Source organism: Panicum virgatum, chromosome 9N (genome assembly GCF_016808335.1).
Source record: "Panicum virgatum strain AP13 chromosome 9N, P.virgatum_v5, whole genome shotgun sequence".
NCBI classification, from domain to species: Eukaryota; Viridiplantae; Streptophyta; class Magnoliopsida; order Poales; family Poaceae; genus Panicum; species Panicum virgatum.
Genome location: NC_053153.1, coordinates 81,715,087 through 81,732,170, shown reverse-complemented (window position 1 = coordinate 81,732,170; position 17,084 = coordinate 81,715,087). Strand labels below are relative to the sequence as shown.

General features: G+C 51.1%; 3 protein-coding genes and 1 pseudogene across 3 annotated transcripts; 1 reads left to right on the top strand and 3 right to left on the bottom strand.

Moving 5' to 3' along the window:
• Positions 1-1,018, top strand: LOC120691474 (probable staphylococcal-like nuclease CAN2). Its single transcript, XM_039974545.1, has 4 exons — positions 1-21; positions 100-259; positions 364-432; positions 724-1,018. Exons 1-4 carry the CDS (start codon positions 17-19, stop codon positions 832-834), a joined length of 345 nt encoding a protein of 114 aa, XP_039830479.1. The 5' UTR covers positions 1-16; the 3' UTR covers positions 835-1,018.
• LOC120691468 (putative pentatricopeptide repeat-containing protein At3g08820) lies at positions 1,003-3,403 on the bottom strand. The gene has a single exon (XM_039974539.1). It carries the CDS (start codon positions 3,148-3,150, stop codon positions 1,192-1,194), a length of 1,959 nt encoding a protein of 652 aa, XP_039830473.1. The 5' UTR covers positions 3,151-3,403; the 3' UTR covers positions 1,003-1,191.
• A 276-nt stretch (positions 3,404-3,679) lies between these two features.
• On the bottom strand, positions 3,680-4,554 carry LOC120691475 (annotated as a pseudogene).
• An 807-nt stretch (positions 4,555-5,361) lies between these two features.
• LOC120691470 lies at positions 5,362-6,958 on the bottom strand. Its single transcript, XM_039974541.1, has one exon. It carries the CDS (start codon positions 6,832-6,834, stop codon positions 5,419-5,421), a length of 1,416 nt encoding a protein of 471 aa, XP_039830475.1. The 5' UTR covers positions 6,835-6,958; the 3' UTR covers positions 5,362-5,418.
• Between the last annotated feature and the right edge of the window lie 10,126 nt (positions 6,959-17,084).

The window sequence follows — 17,084 nt, the reverse complement described above, 5'->3', positions numbered from 1 at the left end:
GAAATACCGGATTAGAATGAGGTATGTGTTTATCTAAATTGCATTTGTAATAATATTGGAAATACTATTTCCAAGCTCATGCTGTTTCATCACTTGAAGAGGCATTGATGCACCCGAGCTTAAAATGCCTAATGGGAAGGAATCAAAAGATGCATTGGTGAAACTCATTGGTGGGAAAAGTGTCACAATTTATGTGTATGGACAGGACCAGTTTGGGCGTTATGTGGGAGACATTTATTGTGATAATGTGTTCATCCAGGTCAAGCATAAATAAACTATTTAATAGTAGTAGCTCACACGGCCTAGATTTTACTGCTTCTAACGAGAGCAATTGTGTGTGTGTGTCTGTCTGGAGTTGTTCAGGAGCAAATGCTGAAGAGTGGTCATGTATGGCATTTCAAGACCTACGACAAGCGCCCAGAGTTCGCACAGGTAAGAAATTCCATTGCACCTAAATTCATATATGTGGGATGCTCCAAATCACTCTGAGAAACGTGTAGTATTCTTGTTGACATGAACATGACCGAACTATGATAATAGTAGTATAATGGTACGAGCACATGTGTTGAAGTTGAACGATAGCTATATGCAGTCTGTGTGCACAATCTTTTTTTTTAGGGCAACTGTGTGCTCAATCTTGAAAGAATGTCAGATTAGACCATCCAAATTCAGAACTATATGTTACTCCTAGAAGTTTATCACTGGCCACATGATTTTTCGCAGTGGGAGAGAGAGGCAAGAGCTGCACACCGAGGGCTTTGGGCATCAGAGAACCCGGAGAAACCGTGGGATTGGAGAAGAGATCAGCGCAATGCAAACATTCAGGTCTACTGATGGAGCTGAACTTAGTGTTTAGAGCCCTGAAATGATCTGGTAGCCTCACAGTTTCTTAGTGAGGTCCGTGTACAGCTTGCTGAAATGAATGCATATCAGAAACCAAAAAGTTTGTGTGGTTTTGTGTGTGGAAGAAATCACAAGAGCACCACAGAGAAATGTTATCGATTCCTCTCAGGAGAAAACAATAGAATGGGGAGGAAAAAAATATAACATTGCAGTGTTAGCCTGCCTTATAGTCTACCTCTCCTATGCTCCAATTACAACTCTAGCCTGACTACAGTTTTACATCAAAATGACAATGATGCTTTCAACTTTCCCTGCTGCTCAAAACTGCATCAGGAAGTTGTCTGTATACTACCAGTAGTCATTACAAGAGCAATGACCATCTCTGAAGCAATGAAATCGATTATTATCTCGAACAATAATTTCACGATTGGTTATCCTCGAGATGAGTTTGATGGCAGTGTGACAGTCACTGCAAACCCGGAGGTTTTTGGTGACCCTTATGGTCTCGCCTGGCTTAGTAGTAAGAAGGCTAAATGCAATGGCTATCTTTTCGCTGTGATGCACTAGCGTATGCTCCTTCTCTTCGTCTTCAATGTCAAACATCACCACCTCAGTAGTAGGTTTATAACCCATAGCCTTCATTTCCATGCCCAATTCCTCAAGCTTCATGTAAATTTGATCTGAGAGGGGATGCGACTTGTCTCCAACACGGAATTCATGGACCTTACCATCAAATTCAACCCAGCTAGATGCAGGGACCTTCTCAACCCCCTTCTCCTTCATTTCCAACCTGAGCTTTGCTGCATCTTCCCATCTTCCACTGTTAGAGTATATGTTAGAGAGCATGACGTAATTTCCAGAATTCCATGGCTCCAGCCTGATGAGCTGCTTCAGCACATGTTCAGCAAGGTCAGCATCCCGGTGGATCTTGCAACCACCAAGGAGCGCACCCCATATAACAGCATTGGCCTGGATTGGCATGTCTTCAATCATCTGGCGCGCCTCCTCCAGCAACCCCGCACGACTGAGCAGGTCAACCATACAACCATAATGCTCAATCCTAGGGCTTATATGGTATAACTGAGTCATGTTACGAAAATACCACCGACCATCTTTTACAAGGCCAGTATGTGTACAGCTGCAGAGCAATCCAAGAAAGGTATTATCATTCAGTGTCATACCTGACTTCTCCATCTGACCAGCAAGCGCAAATGCAATCTTCTCTTGGCCAGTCATACCAAGCCCCAAGATCATCGCATTCCAGACAACGATGTCTCTCTTCCTCATCTGCTGGAACACTGTCCATGCCTCACCCGTGCTCCCACACTTGGCATACATATCGATCAGTGCGGTACCCAGGACTGGATTGTCAAGAAACTCATCCCAGCGCAACATCCCGACTGCCCTCCGACCCAAATCCAATGCACCCAACCTTGTGCACGCTGATAGTGCCCCAACTACCGTGTAGCAATCCGGCCGCATTCCCTCTGCCTGCATTGCAAAGAATAGTTCCAGAGCCTCTCGTGGTAATCCGTTGGAGGCATAACCCCCAACCATAGCACTCCAAGCCACCGCATCCTTGTCCTGCATCCTGTCAAACACCTCTCTAGCTTTCTCCATCTCGCCGCACTTGACATACAAGTCCAACGCCGCAGTGGCCACGAACACGCTCCCAGCGATCCCCTCCTGCTCTGCCAACCTCCACACTGCCTCACCGGTCACCAAATCGGTGACACGAGCACATGCAGTAAGTACCCGCACGGCCGTGAAGCCGTCTGGACGCATGCCACTCGCGAACGCATTCCTCGCAACGCCGACGGCTTCCTGGAAGCGCCCAGCGTCCATGTAGGCGGTGATGAGCGCGGTCCAAGAAACGGTGCTGGGCTGGAGCATTTCGTCGAACACCCGCTGGGCGTCGTGCAGACGGCCGCATTTTGCATACAGGCTGAGGAGGGATGTGAGGACGTGGGGATTGGAGTGGTACGGGAGCTTGAGGGATTGGCCATGGAGTTGCGCGCCGGCTGGGAGAGGGTCGGGCAGGCGGGAGGCGGCCTTGAGCGCGAAGGGGAAGGTGAGGTGGGAGGGGTTGTGGAGGAGGGAGTGAATGCGGAGGGCGTGGAGGTGCAGGCCGGAGGAGGTGACGGCGCGGAGGAGGAGCGGGAAGAGGTCGGTGAGGAGGTCGAGGCGGAGGAGGCGGCCGTGGAGGAGCTTCACTGCGAGCGGTGGGAGGTGGTTGTTCGGGCGTACGCCGGTGACTAGGAGTCGACGGACTGCGGCGGCGGCGGCGGCATCGGCTGCGCCCGACATAAAAAGTCGAACGACGGAAGTGAGTAGGTTCTGCTCGCAGAGCAGGCGCTTGCAGTGATCAGGCTTGTGCCTGCCGCCGGCGAGGCGGGCTTCTTGTTGCCCTTCTCGTCGTCGTGGCCCTTGCAGTAGCTGCTTCCAACCCAAGCAGCGAGGCGCCCGTGGAAGCGTCGATGGAGGAGAGCTGGGCAAGAGGTGGGGGAGGGACACACCGGGGATGGTGAGCCGGAGTTCACTCGCCGTCGCCGTCCGGGGATGGGGGGCTTTTACATTTTTAACATTATAACGAATTTCACTCATCAAATTATCACTATTACGATGCCATCTACATCTATACCATAAGAGGGAAGTTTGACTTACAAATTTACCACATTTGAGGATGTGGCAGCCACGAGACCGGTCCACACTGGCGCTGAGTCAGCAGGCACCGACTTCGTTCGGCCCGTTACTGCGCGCTGGGCCCGGTTGTATTCATGCTTGCACACTGACAAGTTAGCAAGAGAAGAAACACGCAAGACAGAGACCCATTCTATTAGTGCGGAAGGGAAGTCCAGCAAGCCTTCACTGAACATTCATCAGAACTCAAGTGGCAAACAGGGACTAGCTTAATTCATTCTCATGGTACAATCAAAGCAAGGCAGCTTCCGACTCAGTACACTACTGCAGCGATGACACAATTGAGATCAGAATTTGTTCATCCGCATTTCGAAGATTCATCGTATACCAAATCACAAAACCAACTCGCCCGATACATCTCAGATTTCTCCCCCGAAATGCCAGAAACCCAATTCGTCAGACAGTACAGCCAACGAAATTGGAAGCAGTAGCAGAGAACATCTCAATTCTCAAGTGTACAACGCATCCAGCTCGGCCCGGCCGGAGACCCTGGCGGTGATCTTGTTGGTGTCGACGCCGAGCTCCGCCGCCACGCGCCGCATGACCGCGAACTCCGCGGGCCTCACGCCCGCCGGCCACGTCACCACCATGCTGGCCGCCTTGCCCCGGATCTCGCACTCCGCGAGCACCGCCGCGCCGAGCCCGTCCACCACGCTCCCCGGCGGGGCCAGCGCCGCCACGCCCCTGGCCGCGCCCACCCCTCCTCGCGCGCGCGCCGCGCGGGTCTCCAGCTTCCCCTCCACGGGCTCGTCGGCGGCGAGCCGGCCCCTGTACGACGCGCTCCGGACCGCGTCCAGGACCCGCACCTCCGCCGGCTGGAGCTTGGAGACGAGGGCCTTCGCGGCGGGGCGCGCGCGGTGGGCGGGGGACGGCGCCGTGCGCGGCGGCGAGGAGCGCGCCGGAGGGGTGGAGGTAGACGCGGATCGGCGCGTGGGGCTGCAGGGGCAGGTCGGGGAGGAGGAGGGACGCGTGGAGCGGGGGCGGGGAGGCGAAGAGCGAAGAAGGAGCAGCGCGGCGGCGGCGTCAACCGGGCCCAGCGCGCAGTAACGGGTCGAACGGCGTCGGTGCCTGCTGACTCAGCGCCAGCGTGGACCGGTCTCGTTGCTGTCACATCCTCAAATATGGTAAATTTATAAGTCAAACTTCTCTCTTATGGTATAGATGTAGGTGACATCGTAATAGTGATAATTTGATGAGTGTAATTCGTTATAATGGTAAAAATGTAAAAGCCCCGGATGTGGGCTGGGGGGACAGAACAGGAGGGACTATATTGCAAGTGATTTACAGTTTTAGGGGGTTTTATAAAAATATTTGGATCGCGATCATTGATCGCGATCCAATTTAGGGGGTTTTGTGAAAATACTCCAGTCCGATTGAGGGGTTTTCTGAAAAATATTTGGATCGCGATCCAACTGAGGGTGTTTTGTGAAAATATTCCAGACGGATTGAGGGGTTGAGGGGAGTTTTGTAAAATACAAGGTCGGGTCTGGATTTTCGCCGAGGTGGAGCCTGGAGCAAGGTTTTAAATCTCCAGCTATAGTTTTCGCTATCTCTGTTTGAGAGAAATTTAGCTAAGTTTTTTCACGTACAATTTAGCTCTTAGCTACCGCTATAGCCCACTATAGCTGGCTATAGCTCGTTTTTGGACATCGATAACTAAATGGCTTAGCCCGCTGTTTAAAACGTTGGCCTGGAGGCGGCGGCCCCGGAGGACTTTACGGGGAGCCTCCGGAGGGACTTGCTATTCTTGCTGACGCCGGTGAGGAGCAGTCGGCGGACGGCGGCCGTATCCCTTCGGCAATTCGGATTACGAACAAAACGGATTAGCAATTTCATTCGATACTCCATGTCTGATACACCCTTTCTCCTACCTGTTTACCTCCACCGCTCCTCGCCCATCATTTGCAGCGGCGGTGCATCAACGGCGACGACACACTCAACTCCATCGCGGGCACTTCCCTTACTGCCGGCCGTCAATGGCGCAACGCACCCTTCCCTCTCCAGAGGCGCCATCATTCCCGGTTCCTCCTCCGTCGCCACGTCCTCACCGCTGCCTCTCAGGTACAGCCTGCCCTCCTCCACGTCGTACAGGTTGCCCGTCCTCACCTCCTGCGCCAGCGCGCACGGCGCGCAGAGCAGCCACTTGAGGTAGTCCGCGGCGGCGGGCCGCCCGCCGCACACGGACCGGGCGGCCGGCAGCCCGAACCGCCGCCGCATCTGCGCGCGCCAGAATCCCCCGTACGCGAGCCCCAGCACGGACAGCAGCGCGCCCGCAGCGCCGACGAGGTACCCGACGGTGGCGTCGTGGATGTTGAGCGCGGCGACGGCGAACACCAGCACCGGCGTGGCGCAGAGCAGCGCGAAGGTGAAGACGTGCACGTACATGTTGCCCAGCCCCAGCCGCTCCATGTTCCACCCGAACACGCAGAAAGTGCAGGCCAGCGACAGCGCCGCCGCCGTCGGGTCGTCGGCGAGGTCCAGCAGCCCGCCGGCCCACTCCGGCGCCGTCACCGCCGCTCCGCACCTACCGCCGCCGCCGCTCTCCACTTTCAGCGCCGCCCCAATAGCCATCGCCTCGTCACCCGCGGACGCCGTGATCTTCCTGCCGAGCGGGCCGTAGACCATGTACAGCGCGGCGGCGACGGGGTCGGCGAGGCCGAGCGCCATGCACAGGTCCACGGCCCAGTCGGGGCGCGTGTCGCTGCTGAACAGCCAGAAGAGCGCGCAGTAGGCGTACTGCGCCAGGCACGTCGCGTGGAGCAGCACCAGCACGACCGCGACGTGGACGCGCTCGTGCCGTGGGGCGGCGGCGGCGTTCCTGCAGTAGACGCCGCGGAGCTCGACGGCGTCGGCGGCGCGCCACCGCGCCAGGAGCACGAGGTGGTGGCAGAGCCGCGGGTGCTGGTACAGGCACATGATGGTGAAGAGTGCGTTGAGCACCTGGTTCGCGATCTCCGTCCACCGCTTGCGCCGCCCGGCGTCGGGCACGGCGGAGTCGAGCGCCCCCGTCATGAGGAGGAAGACGAAGGCCACGCCCGCCGCGACGAAGGCGAGCCAGACGAGCATCGCCGCGTTGGTGGGGTGCTTCGCCCAGGCGACGCACTTGGCGCGCAGGGCGCGGAGGGCGGCGACGCGTTTGAGGAAGGCGTGCGGCGCGGCGACGCCGAGCTCCTTGGACGGAGCTGCCCTGAGGAAGTCGAGGAACCTCTCATGCTTCTCCTTGCCTTGGCTTTGCAGCACAGTGCCGCCATGGCTTTCCCTTTGCTTGTCTGGTCTCTCGTGCGATTCCATGGTGACTAATCAAGTGCAATTTTATCTTCTCCTGCTATTCTTCTTCTCCTTGGTTGTCTGCACTCTGCAGCAACTAGCTGTTGATGCTTCCGTTACTAGCTAGTTTGCAGGTGTTAACATATATATGAGATGGCAACTAGTACCTAGTAACATATCAATTGCACTTGATTTGATATCATTATCTCTGCGTACAAACCGTAATGAAAGGGACTGGCAAATTCTGGCTGAAGTTAAGCATGTTGACTCTTGTCAATGTTGGCAGGTTGTTGCTGATGAAGAAATCGAGGTCTTGTTACTGATGCTTGAAACGGTCCGAAGATTTCAGCAGAATCCGTACTCAGTGTGGCTAGCAGCTAGCCCTGAAAAGTACACAAGGCCAGCTTCAGTGCGTGGACCAATTCAATTCACACCGGCTTGCTCATCTCGTCTGATGCCAAGTGCGCGTGTTACATTCAGATATTCAGTAGAGATGCAGCTTCGTCTGAATCTGATATCGGTGAGTCCCAACGTCGCAGGAATGAGGAAGATGACACGTCATGGAAATCAACTTTGGCATGCTGTTGAGTTCGTCAGACTGGACTGAGCCAAACAGCAGTTACCAAATACGTGGGTGACTGGCAATTCGTCTGTGCTACTACATGATTATTGTGGATGAAATTCGACTAGTTGAAACCTAAGCCCGTAACAGTGGCGTACAGTTGGGACAGGCAATTCACAGATAGACTTTTGACTTCGAGCATGCCATACAGGACTTGGAGAAAAAACCAGTTTCAGGTCCAGATTCCGTGAAACGCCTTATTCAAAAGCGTAATGTGTCATAAGCTGCTTTTTGTGATACTTGTATTTCTCTACAATGCAAACTCGTATGCTTCTGCTTCGTTGCGCCATTGTAAGGTTAGTTTCTGAAACATACGGCCAAATGCATAACAGTATAGAGGCTGGAATGCTTTCTATTCCAGTATATAAGAAATGTTTCTGAAGCATTCAGGCTATCTGAATAAACTAAAGCAGATAGAAATACTTGTTTGCTACATATTTACAGACTGCAGTTAGGCTTTAGTATTTCATACTAGAATTTGCAGGCAGTCAGGCACCAATATGTGACAGAACCGCCAAGTTAAAAGGCTTAATTAAGCGTAATGACCATCATTTGAACGCATCACGCACATTAGCTTAATTAAGTGTAACCTGACAGCCTGTTTCCAACCCACAGGCCGATCGAAACACACCATAAGTCTCGCGCGACGGCGAGCGCAGACGGTACCAGTATGATACAATTTTACAAAATAGTAAACAATATTAAGGTATTTACAAAATGACTTTTACAAATTAAAGTTCATATAATAGATAACAGCAGCTGTAGAGAGAGTCTAACCTGAGAAAGATTTTCATTAGAAACCAACTGAAATAATTTGAAATAAAACAATAACTACGGAGACGTGAGGGCGTCACATCGAGCCCACCGATGTGAATCCGGGTTAGCTCCTATACCTGAAACAGGATAAACAACAAACCCTGAGTATACTAATACTTAGCAAGACTTACCCGACTAAGGGTATACTTAGCCCATTATCTAGACATGCAAGCCTTTTGGCTGGTGGGTTTATTTTGCCAAAAAGCATCTAAAATAGATCCTTAACTTCAAAATTTTAGCTCCAAATTATAACAATAAATTGACTAAACATCTATGATTTGCATATCTATAGCAACCAAGGTGAAAACATAATTGATTAAATAACATCAACATGTATCAACTCGTTTTGTTTCTGTCGTGGGATTTTTGGGGTACCCACGGCCGGGTGGCGGAGCGCACCCGCCTATTCCCAGTGAGGGAGGACTCGGGGAAGTACTAGGCGGTTAGGCTAATCTAGCACAGAGGCAAGCACACAAAAACACACGATCTAGAGTGGTTCGGTCCGGAGCCCCCGGCTGTTCGGGCTGAGCGCCTGCTTCTTCCGGAACACGTGGTGCTCCCAGACCTTCCCCAGCCGGGGGATGGGTCCGGGACCGCTGTCGGGTGAACAGGGCTCCGGACCGCAGGGGTTCGGCTGTTTGGACGTAGTCAAGGATAACCACAAGGCTCTTGCCTAGACACAGCAAGAGGGGCTACCCCAGTCCTGGGGTACCGACAGTGGCCTCCGGGCCCACCTCGGGAGAGGTACGAACCCGCGGGTGGGGCCTACTATCGTGATGTGTTTCCACGCAAACTTGATTGCGTCGGTGTGCTCATGCAGAGAGCGGGCGCTCCGGACCCCTAAGGCCGGTACACCGGTTGCCAGGTTCAGGTACTAGAGCGCTCTCCACAGGGCGACGAAGGTGTAGGCTTAGGGTGCGGAACCAAGCTAAGCGGCTACACAGACCTCGGATCGCTCAGGGAGGAAGCACCACTTCCCGGACCCGTCTCTTGGCGACCGTGGCGAGCGGTCTTGAGACGTTGCTGACGACCCGATGAAATATGTCACCGGACCTCATAGTAAGGTACGAGAAACCAAGCCTTATACTAGAAGGGAGCCCGGGACCTCTAAAGACAGCAGTCTCGGATGCTAGAGTACTTGTAACAGGGTAGTGAAGTACGTAAACTTAGGGTACATTACCAGGCTAAGCTACGCGGAGCTTCTCTACCCCTGGATACGAGTACTACTTCTCCGGAGCAGGTCCTTAGGGGTCCGAACTGCCTTCCAGCTAGAAGGGGTGTCCCCACCTGGCCACAAGCCAGCAACTTAACTTGGATTGTTAGCAATAAAAGGAAGATTCCGCTTAAGAGGAAAGAATAGTTAAACCAAGGCGAGTAAATGCAATCAAGGTGGAGCCTAGATAAAACTGAGAAAGAAAATCTCCTTTATTATTGTGGTTGTCATGGTATACATCAGAGGTCAGGATTACGAGGTCGGACCTCTATCGCTCCGGACCGCTTTTTGCCTGTTTGTGTGATAGGGCCAGAGGTCGGGTTTACAAGGTCGGACCTTGACCGCTCTGGACTCACACATAGGCGCCACGTTATTACAAAGGAGGAATTTTCTTAGTCTTATCTTAGGAGTAACCTTCGGCTGCATTCTATATAGCATGTCCTTCTCTGATTGGAAGTGGTACCGCTACTCCTGGATTCTTCATAGTCGTCGGAGGCGAAGGCGCCCTGGATGTGCATGAACTGCATCATCTACCATCACCTCGGGAGCTCGGAGGACCACTCCTTGCCTAAGAGCTGTCATATGCTGAGGTAGCATGAGACAAATTCTTTGGCATTGAATGGGAGAGGCCCCCTGCCGTCGCCGTCTGCCACCAGGAGCCAGCCCGCCTGCCGCTTGCTGCGGCAGAACCTGGTTTTCTGCCCTGGCGCAGCAGGAGAACGGGTGCTCATATGGACGAGCACGGAGCGTGGAGAAGGGCGGTCGTTTGCCGGCTTGTCCTTGGTGCTAGCGCCAGGGCCCCCCGCGCCAGGTGGCGGGATCCTGTCTGCAGCAGCACCAAGCACCTCGGGTGGTGCCGGCGACGACACGACGGCACGGCCAACTTCCTCCGGAATGGCCGTTGGCTCCAGGCTCCATGTTGAGAGAAAGCCTTGAGCCGACGTCATGCCACCGCAGAGGAAGCGTGGCCGTTGCTTGAGAGAAAACCTTGAGTCGATGGAGGGGCGGCAGCGCCCAGCGGTGCCTCCGCTGTGCGCCGCCGCGCCGGCTCTGAGGTGTCGCAGTGGCGACACACAGTAGGCGCCGCTGCCGTGCGCCGCCGATCTGTGGTCGTTGCCGTGCCGGCGCCATGGCATGCGGCGTGGGCGTCACCCTGCCTTCCTTCATCTTCTCGTTCGCCGTTGCAGAGGATGAACACAGCTCAGAAGCCTGAAGATCCAGCCAATGCCTGACCTCCCCACGGACGGCGCCAAATGTCGTGGGATTTTTGGGTACCCACGGCCGGGTGGCGGAGCGCACCCGCCTATTCCCAGTGAGGGAGGACTCGGGGAAGTACTAGGCGGTTAGGCTAATCTAGCACTGAGGCAAGCACACAAGAACACACGATCTAGAGTGGTTCGGGCCGCCGGAGCGTAATACCCTACATCCACTGGGAGAAGTATTGTTCTTGGTTTTGTATGAACCTATCCTCTGTCGGGCCTTGGCCTTTTTTCAGCCTGAGTTTTCTTCTAGCGGGCGCCCCCCTTTTATAGATCAAGGGGTGCGGATACATTGGTCGTTGAGGCCCCGACAAGTGGGCCCAACGTGACTGTGTAGCATACTGCGCAGAGTACTTAAATGGCTACAGTAGTTGTGAATCTTTTCTCCGATATGCTTCCATGCCCTGCTGCCTCTCTGACTCGGGGGGGTCTTCTCTGGTCCCGTCAGCAAGGTGCCCGTTGGGGAAACGTAGCTTGCGGCGTGGCCTGTTGAGGCTATCATGTAGGCATCATAATGGGTGAAGCCGAGCCGTCGTGTCCATCTGTCATGGCAGACTGACAGGCGCGGCGTGGGCGGCGCCAGCGGCTCCACTACACGTCTTGGTAATACGTGATCAATAGTGTCCCCTGGTCAAAGAATCGCCTCGGCTTTTGCTATATCAATGCGAACGTCCACCTACCGCAATGAATGCAGTGGTAGGTGATCCTTAGTATGGAGACCAAGCGGCCTTATATACGCGTCTGTGCTTGCAGACACGTGGCAGCTCCGGACCTCCCCGGGGCGGGGTGTCAATTCCTTCCCTTAGTGAGGGGACCGGTTACTATACAGGGGGTCCGGGACCCCATGGGGGTCCGGGACTCCGCGGGGGTCCAGACCTCCACGGGAGGTCCGGAGCCCCCGGCTGTTCGGGCTGAGCGTCTGCTTCTTCCGGAACACGTGGTGCTCCCAGACCTTCCCCAGCCGGGGGACGGGTCCGGGACCGCTGTCGGGTGAACAGGGCTCCGGACCGCCGGGGTTCGGCTGTTTGGACGTAGTCAAGGATAACCACAAGGCTCTCGCCTAGACACAGCAAGAGGGGCTACCCCAGTCCTGGGGTTCCGACAGTTTCATTTCCTTACTACGATGTGACTCGGAGATCAAGGTGCTCATGTCCGAGAGCGACTGACGGCGAATCGATCCGATTTAACCTTGCAAGGTGGACCTAACCAACACGGCACGTATTAGCCCCGTCGGACCATACGGACCAACCATTCCCCTCCCCGCCTCGAACTACAGGAACCAGCCCAACGACATATGGTCAGCCGAGCTCAACGTGAGACCACCAAAAATAAATATATGCATCCCCATTTCTCCACGACTACTCAACTACCCCAGGAGTTGGGTGCGGGTTCCTGTACTTTCGAAGCAAGGCAGTACTCGGCTTACCGGTTTCGACTACCTCCTACTCCCGACATGCGGTTAGTACAGTTCAAACATGATCAGCAGGGCCAACAACGGTACGGTCCTCAATCGACACGAACGAGGCTAAGACACCCAGGAACCCTGTCCTGTTGCCATACCTATACATCATCATCATTCCCCGCTCGGTCTCATATTTCCATGTCAATTTCAACAACTCAGGTACTGTATATAAGTATATAACCTATATCTCGCGAGTAACCGGAAATTACTCGACTTATAAGTATCCTATATCTCGCGAGTGCAAAAAGTCACTCGACTTCTATCGAGAAGTATTAAGCATAGCATTTCTATCGTCCTATACATGCTAGTATAATTCAGGGAAACCTAGGGATCATGCAACTAGGGTTCCAATAAACTCCTGAAATGTAATGCACAAGTAATAAATACATATATAGGTGTCATAATTTCAAATAATAGGATGTGCACCGGGGCTTGCCAGTGTTAGTTAGATGATACTCGCTTGGCGAGCATCTTCTTTTCGGTCATGCACTTCGGGTTCCATCCATCCATCTTCTAGATGTATCCACCATTCATCGTCTTGTGGTTCGGTTCCGTCAGCACGTGCCTCACATCCACGCGTTGTACATCTAGCGTACCTAAATGATATGCAATGATACGAGTGCATGAATATAAGAAAAACAACACATGATGCAATGCAATGTGAATAATAGAGAAGATATGGCTGGACAATTATTTACCGAGTAAACATAACAAACGAGCTCACAAGGCAAATGGGTTGGGGCTGCAATACAAGAATTCATTCAATTTATTTTAGCCTGAAGTGTTTCCTTCAAAAAGTATTACTAAACTTGCTTAGAACGACAAAGCAAATACACAGAGCAAGACGGGTAACTAGATATTTTTATTCAACTAAAAAGCACATAAGACCAAGTGACATGAAAGTAACCCACAATCTGATCTTAGGAATTAGCTTCAATTATGCAAGATCAATATGAATTATTGAAATTAAACCCGCAGAAAAAGATTGCCTAGCAACAAGTATAACAGGAAAGCTATGGCTAACAACTAATCAAAAGCAGAAACATGACTTACTGCTTTAAACTTATAACCAAATTTTACCAACATGATATGCTACTGAGAATGAGTGTAAAAATAATTAACCAACATTTATTGATAACATAAAGTATTTATTTTATCCTCAACAAGACAAACTGAACAAAAATAGATTTACACACATGTTCATAGCTTCTGGACATGAAATTTTTACAGTGAACTAAGCATGCAAAGAATAAGCTACTGCATAAATTTCATAATTTTTGAACATCCAAAACTCCAGATATTAAATAGACAAGCGTAAACAAGCATTAACCATGATTAAATCAATACATCATGAAAACATTAAACAAACAACAGGTTAAATATTTTTCCTAAGTTCTACATGCCAAATCAAAGCTAATCCAACTGGTTTTATATTTTTACCATTTTTATACTATCTACTATGCATTTTCAAAGCTTACAACCACTTAAACTAACATTTAAACTAGAGCAAAAAGTATTTAGAAACTGAAGATCAACCTGTATGGAAAGTTGTAGATCTTAGGACAAGGAATCCAACAAATTTTAGTTTGCATTTTTCTGATTTTTCTATGATTTTTCAAAGTTTCAGCCAATTATTAAAAAACAACCCTTCGCAGCACTATTCACCTGAGTCATGGACTTCGCAGAAAACCCCCTAGAATTGTTTCTATTGCTGTCTGCGGTCCCTGGTCACGAAAACAGAGCAGGGGAGAAAAGGGGAACGGCGATTCCGACCATGGGAGGGCTAGCTGGCGGCAAGGGAGGGGTGGAGGAGGAAGAGGAGAGCGAGAGCTACCTGTGGGTGGTGGTTTGAGGGCTCGGGGTGGCCAGTGGAGGCGGCTCCACAGCGAGCGGCGGCCGGCGGCGGTGCTGTGCCGCTGTGGCGGCTTTCCGGTGAGTGGCCGGCGACAGGGCGGCCATGGGAGGGTTCAATGGGGCCAGACGAAGTGTGGGCGCTCAGTGGCGCGGCACAGAGGCGCGTGCGCGCGTCTCGCGGCGAGCAGCAGCATGCCGGCGGCGGTATGACTCGAGAACGAGCGCGGAAACTCGCGGAACGCACTGGAACGAGGAGAGCATGAGCTTCAGGGAGTCGAGGAAAGTCGATTCTAGCCTTTGGTTGTCGAAGATGATGACCGGAAGTGGGAGTTCACCGCCGAGCGGATCTCGGTGGCCATGCCAGCCGATGGTGGAGCTCGGGCGCGAGCCAGAGAGGCCGGCGTGGTCTGGGAAGGAGAGGAGGGAGTGAGGCACCTGGACGAAGGGATAAGGGCGTGGCGGGATGGGCACGGCGTGGGCGCGGGACACACGTCGCGCGCAACGCGTGCGGGTGGCGTTCGTGGCCAACTTGACCACGGCGACGACGAGCAGCAGAGAGTCAAGCCAATTAGTTTTGGGTTAAGCACGTTTAAGTTTTACTAATTTCATAATAACCTCTGGGTTGTTACACAATCACAAATACACAGTAATATATATATATATCCTATTGGAAGCTCAGGCTGCCGGGAGCCTGAGCCAGCCCCCACGCCCCAGCAGATCATGCGCGAGCCAGCCTAGCGCGCCCCTCCTAGGTCCCGCACCCCGCATGCCCCCACACCTGCTCCCTCGTGCCGCGTGCCCCCACGCTCCGCGCTGCTGGCCTGGCGCCGCTGCCCTCGCATGCAGGTATGCAGCAGCAGGTTCACGTGGCCGCATGTACAGAAAGCCGCTCGCTTCACTTGAAACAGGATTAAAAAACTGACTGGCCCACGCCACATGACGCATGCAACATGCTGTAACCTGCGCACTCGCATGCATAGAGAGAGGGAGAATAAAAACACTAACGCATGCAAATCATTTTTCTTTCTTTCTTCCAATAACTTTTCACTCGAACATCTATTTCACAAATGATTTTCACCACTAGATTATTATGCACAATAGAATTCTACTGCTTAGGTAATAAAATTATAATATTAATGCAATGACTGTAGAAAGTGGTAGTTTGTGTATGTTTAGTTTAGCAGTTTCTACTGTCCAAGCAATAGAATTCTATTGTATAATCTTAATGCAATGACAGTAGCAAGTGGTAGTTTGGGCAGCTTGAGTTTAGCAGTTTCTACACTCCCGGCAGTAGAATTCTACCGCCCAAGCAATAGAATTCTACTGCCCAGGCCATAGGATTCTATTGTAATGTTAATGTAGGCAATTGTATAATTTTAATGCAATGACAGTAGAAAGTGTGTGTTTGGGTAGGTTTAGTTTAGCAATTTCTACTGCCTGGACAATAGAATTCTATTGTATAATATTAATACAATGACAATAGAAAGTGGTAGTTTGGGCAAGTTTAGTTTAGCAGTTTCTACTATCTAGGCAATAGAATTCTACTGCCCAGGCCATAGAATTCTATTGTATAATGTTAATGCAATGACAGTAGAAAGTGTGTAGTTTGGACAAGTATAGTTTTAGCAGTTTTTTACTGCCCATGGAATATAATTCTACTGCCCAGGATCGTGGTGTGGCCTGACTTAGCAGTTTCTACTGCCGATGCAATTGAATTCTACTGTTCTTTTGGCCCGGGGGTTACGCGTGGAAACCCAGGGCATGCTATGTTCTAGTCGGTGGGCCGCGCGCTAGTCTGGTCCAACCAGGGGGCTGCCCAGGCTCTCGAGAGCAAATCAATTTTCTTTCTTGTTTTCCAATAACTTTTCACTCTGACATCTATTTTCACAAATGATTTTCACCACTAGCTAGATTGTTATGCACAGTAGAATTCTACTGCCCAGGCAATAGAATTTTAAATGTTAATGCAATGACAGCAGAAAGTGATAGTTTGGGTATGTTTAGTTTAGCAGTTTCTATTGCCCAGGCAATAGAATTATACTGCCCAGGCAATAAAATTTTATTGTATAATATCGATGCAATGACGGTAGAAAGTGGTAGTTTAGGCAGGTTTAGTTTAGCAATTTCTACTGTCCAGGCAATTGGATTCTATTGCCAGGCAATAGGATTCTATTGTGCATACATATTGTTTCTATTGCTCTCGGCCCACCTACAACAGTTCCTCTTCACATCCCTACAATAGTCTATACGGTGTTGGACGCCTAATGTTGGCAAAATTAGTTGTTTCTATCGCCCAGTCACCTGAATTCTATTGTATTGTGGGTTGAGGGGTAGGGGAGAGTCTATATGGCCCTGGACGGTTATTCTACGCTAAATTGCAGTTTCTATTGTCCAGACATCCAGATTCTGACCCTGTTCAGATCTTTACCCGTAAACCCCGTAAACGAAAAAAAACGTCACATCGAATGTTTTGACACATGCATGAAATACTAAATGAAGTCTATTTATAAAATTTTTTGCATGGATGGACTGTAAATCGCGAGACGAATCTAATGAGCCTACTTAATCCATTATTTGCAACAGTGTTGCTACAGTGCTGTATGCAAAAAAACCTCTATTGTTTACTGGATGCAAACTTTTTAGCAAGTTTCTATAGTTGCAGATGGATGGGGGAATGCTTGCTGCCAAACAGTAGCAGGACAAGAGCCATAATTGCTGCTGTATTAACCACCCATGACCCATTCTGGTTTACAGCATTTTCTTTCCCGTTTCATCTTTTTTTTACCTACAATACTTGCATTTTTGAGCAACAGCAACGTCTAGTTTTTTTTAAAAAAAGAAAAACAGCAGCTGTCGCAGCTTTTCTAGTGCAGGAGCACCTACAATAAAGTCTGCTTTCATAACCACGGCCAATACACTGGACAAAGGGAGCGCAATAATATTCTGCGGGAATATATAAATGTGATTGATATTTGAAATTAATGGACAGAAAGAAGCTGGTTTTGAAGAAAACTTGATAAGTGCAGTATGCCACGAGAGGAATCTAAT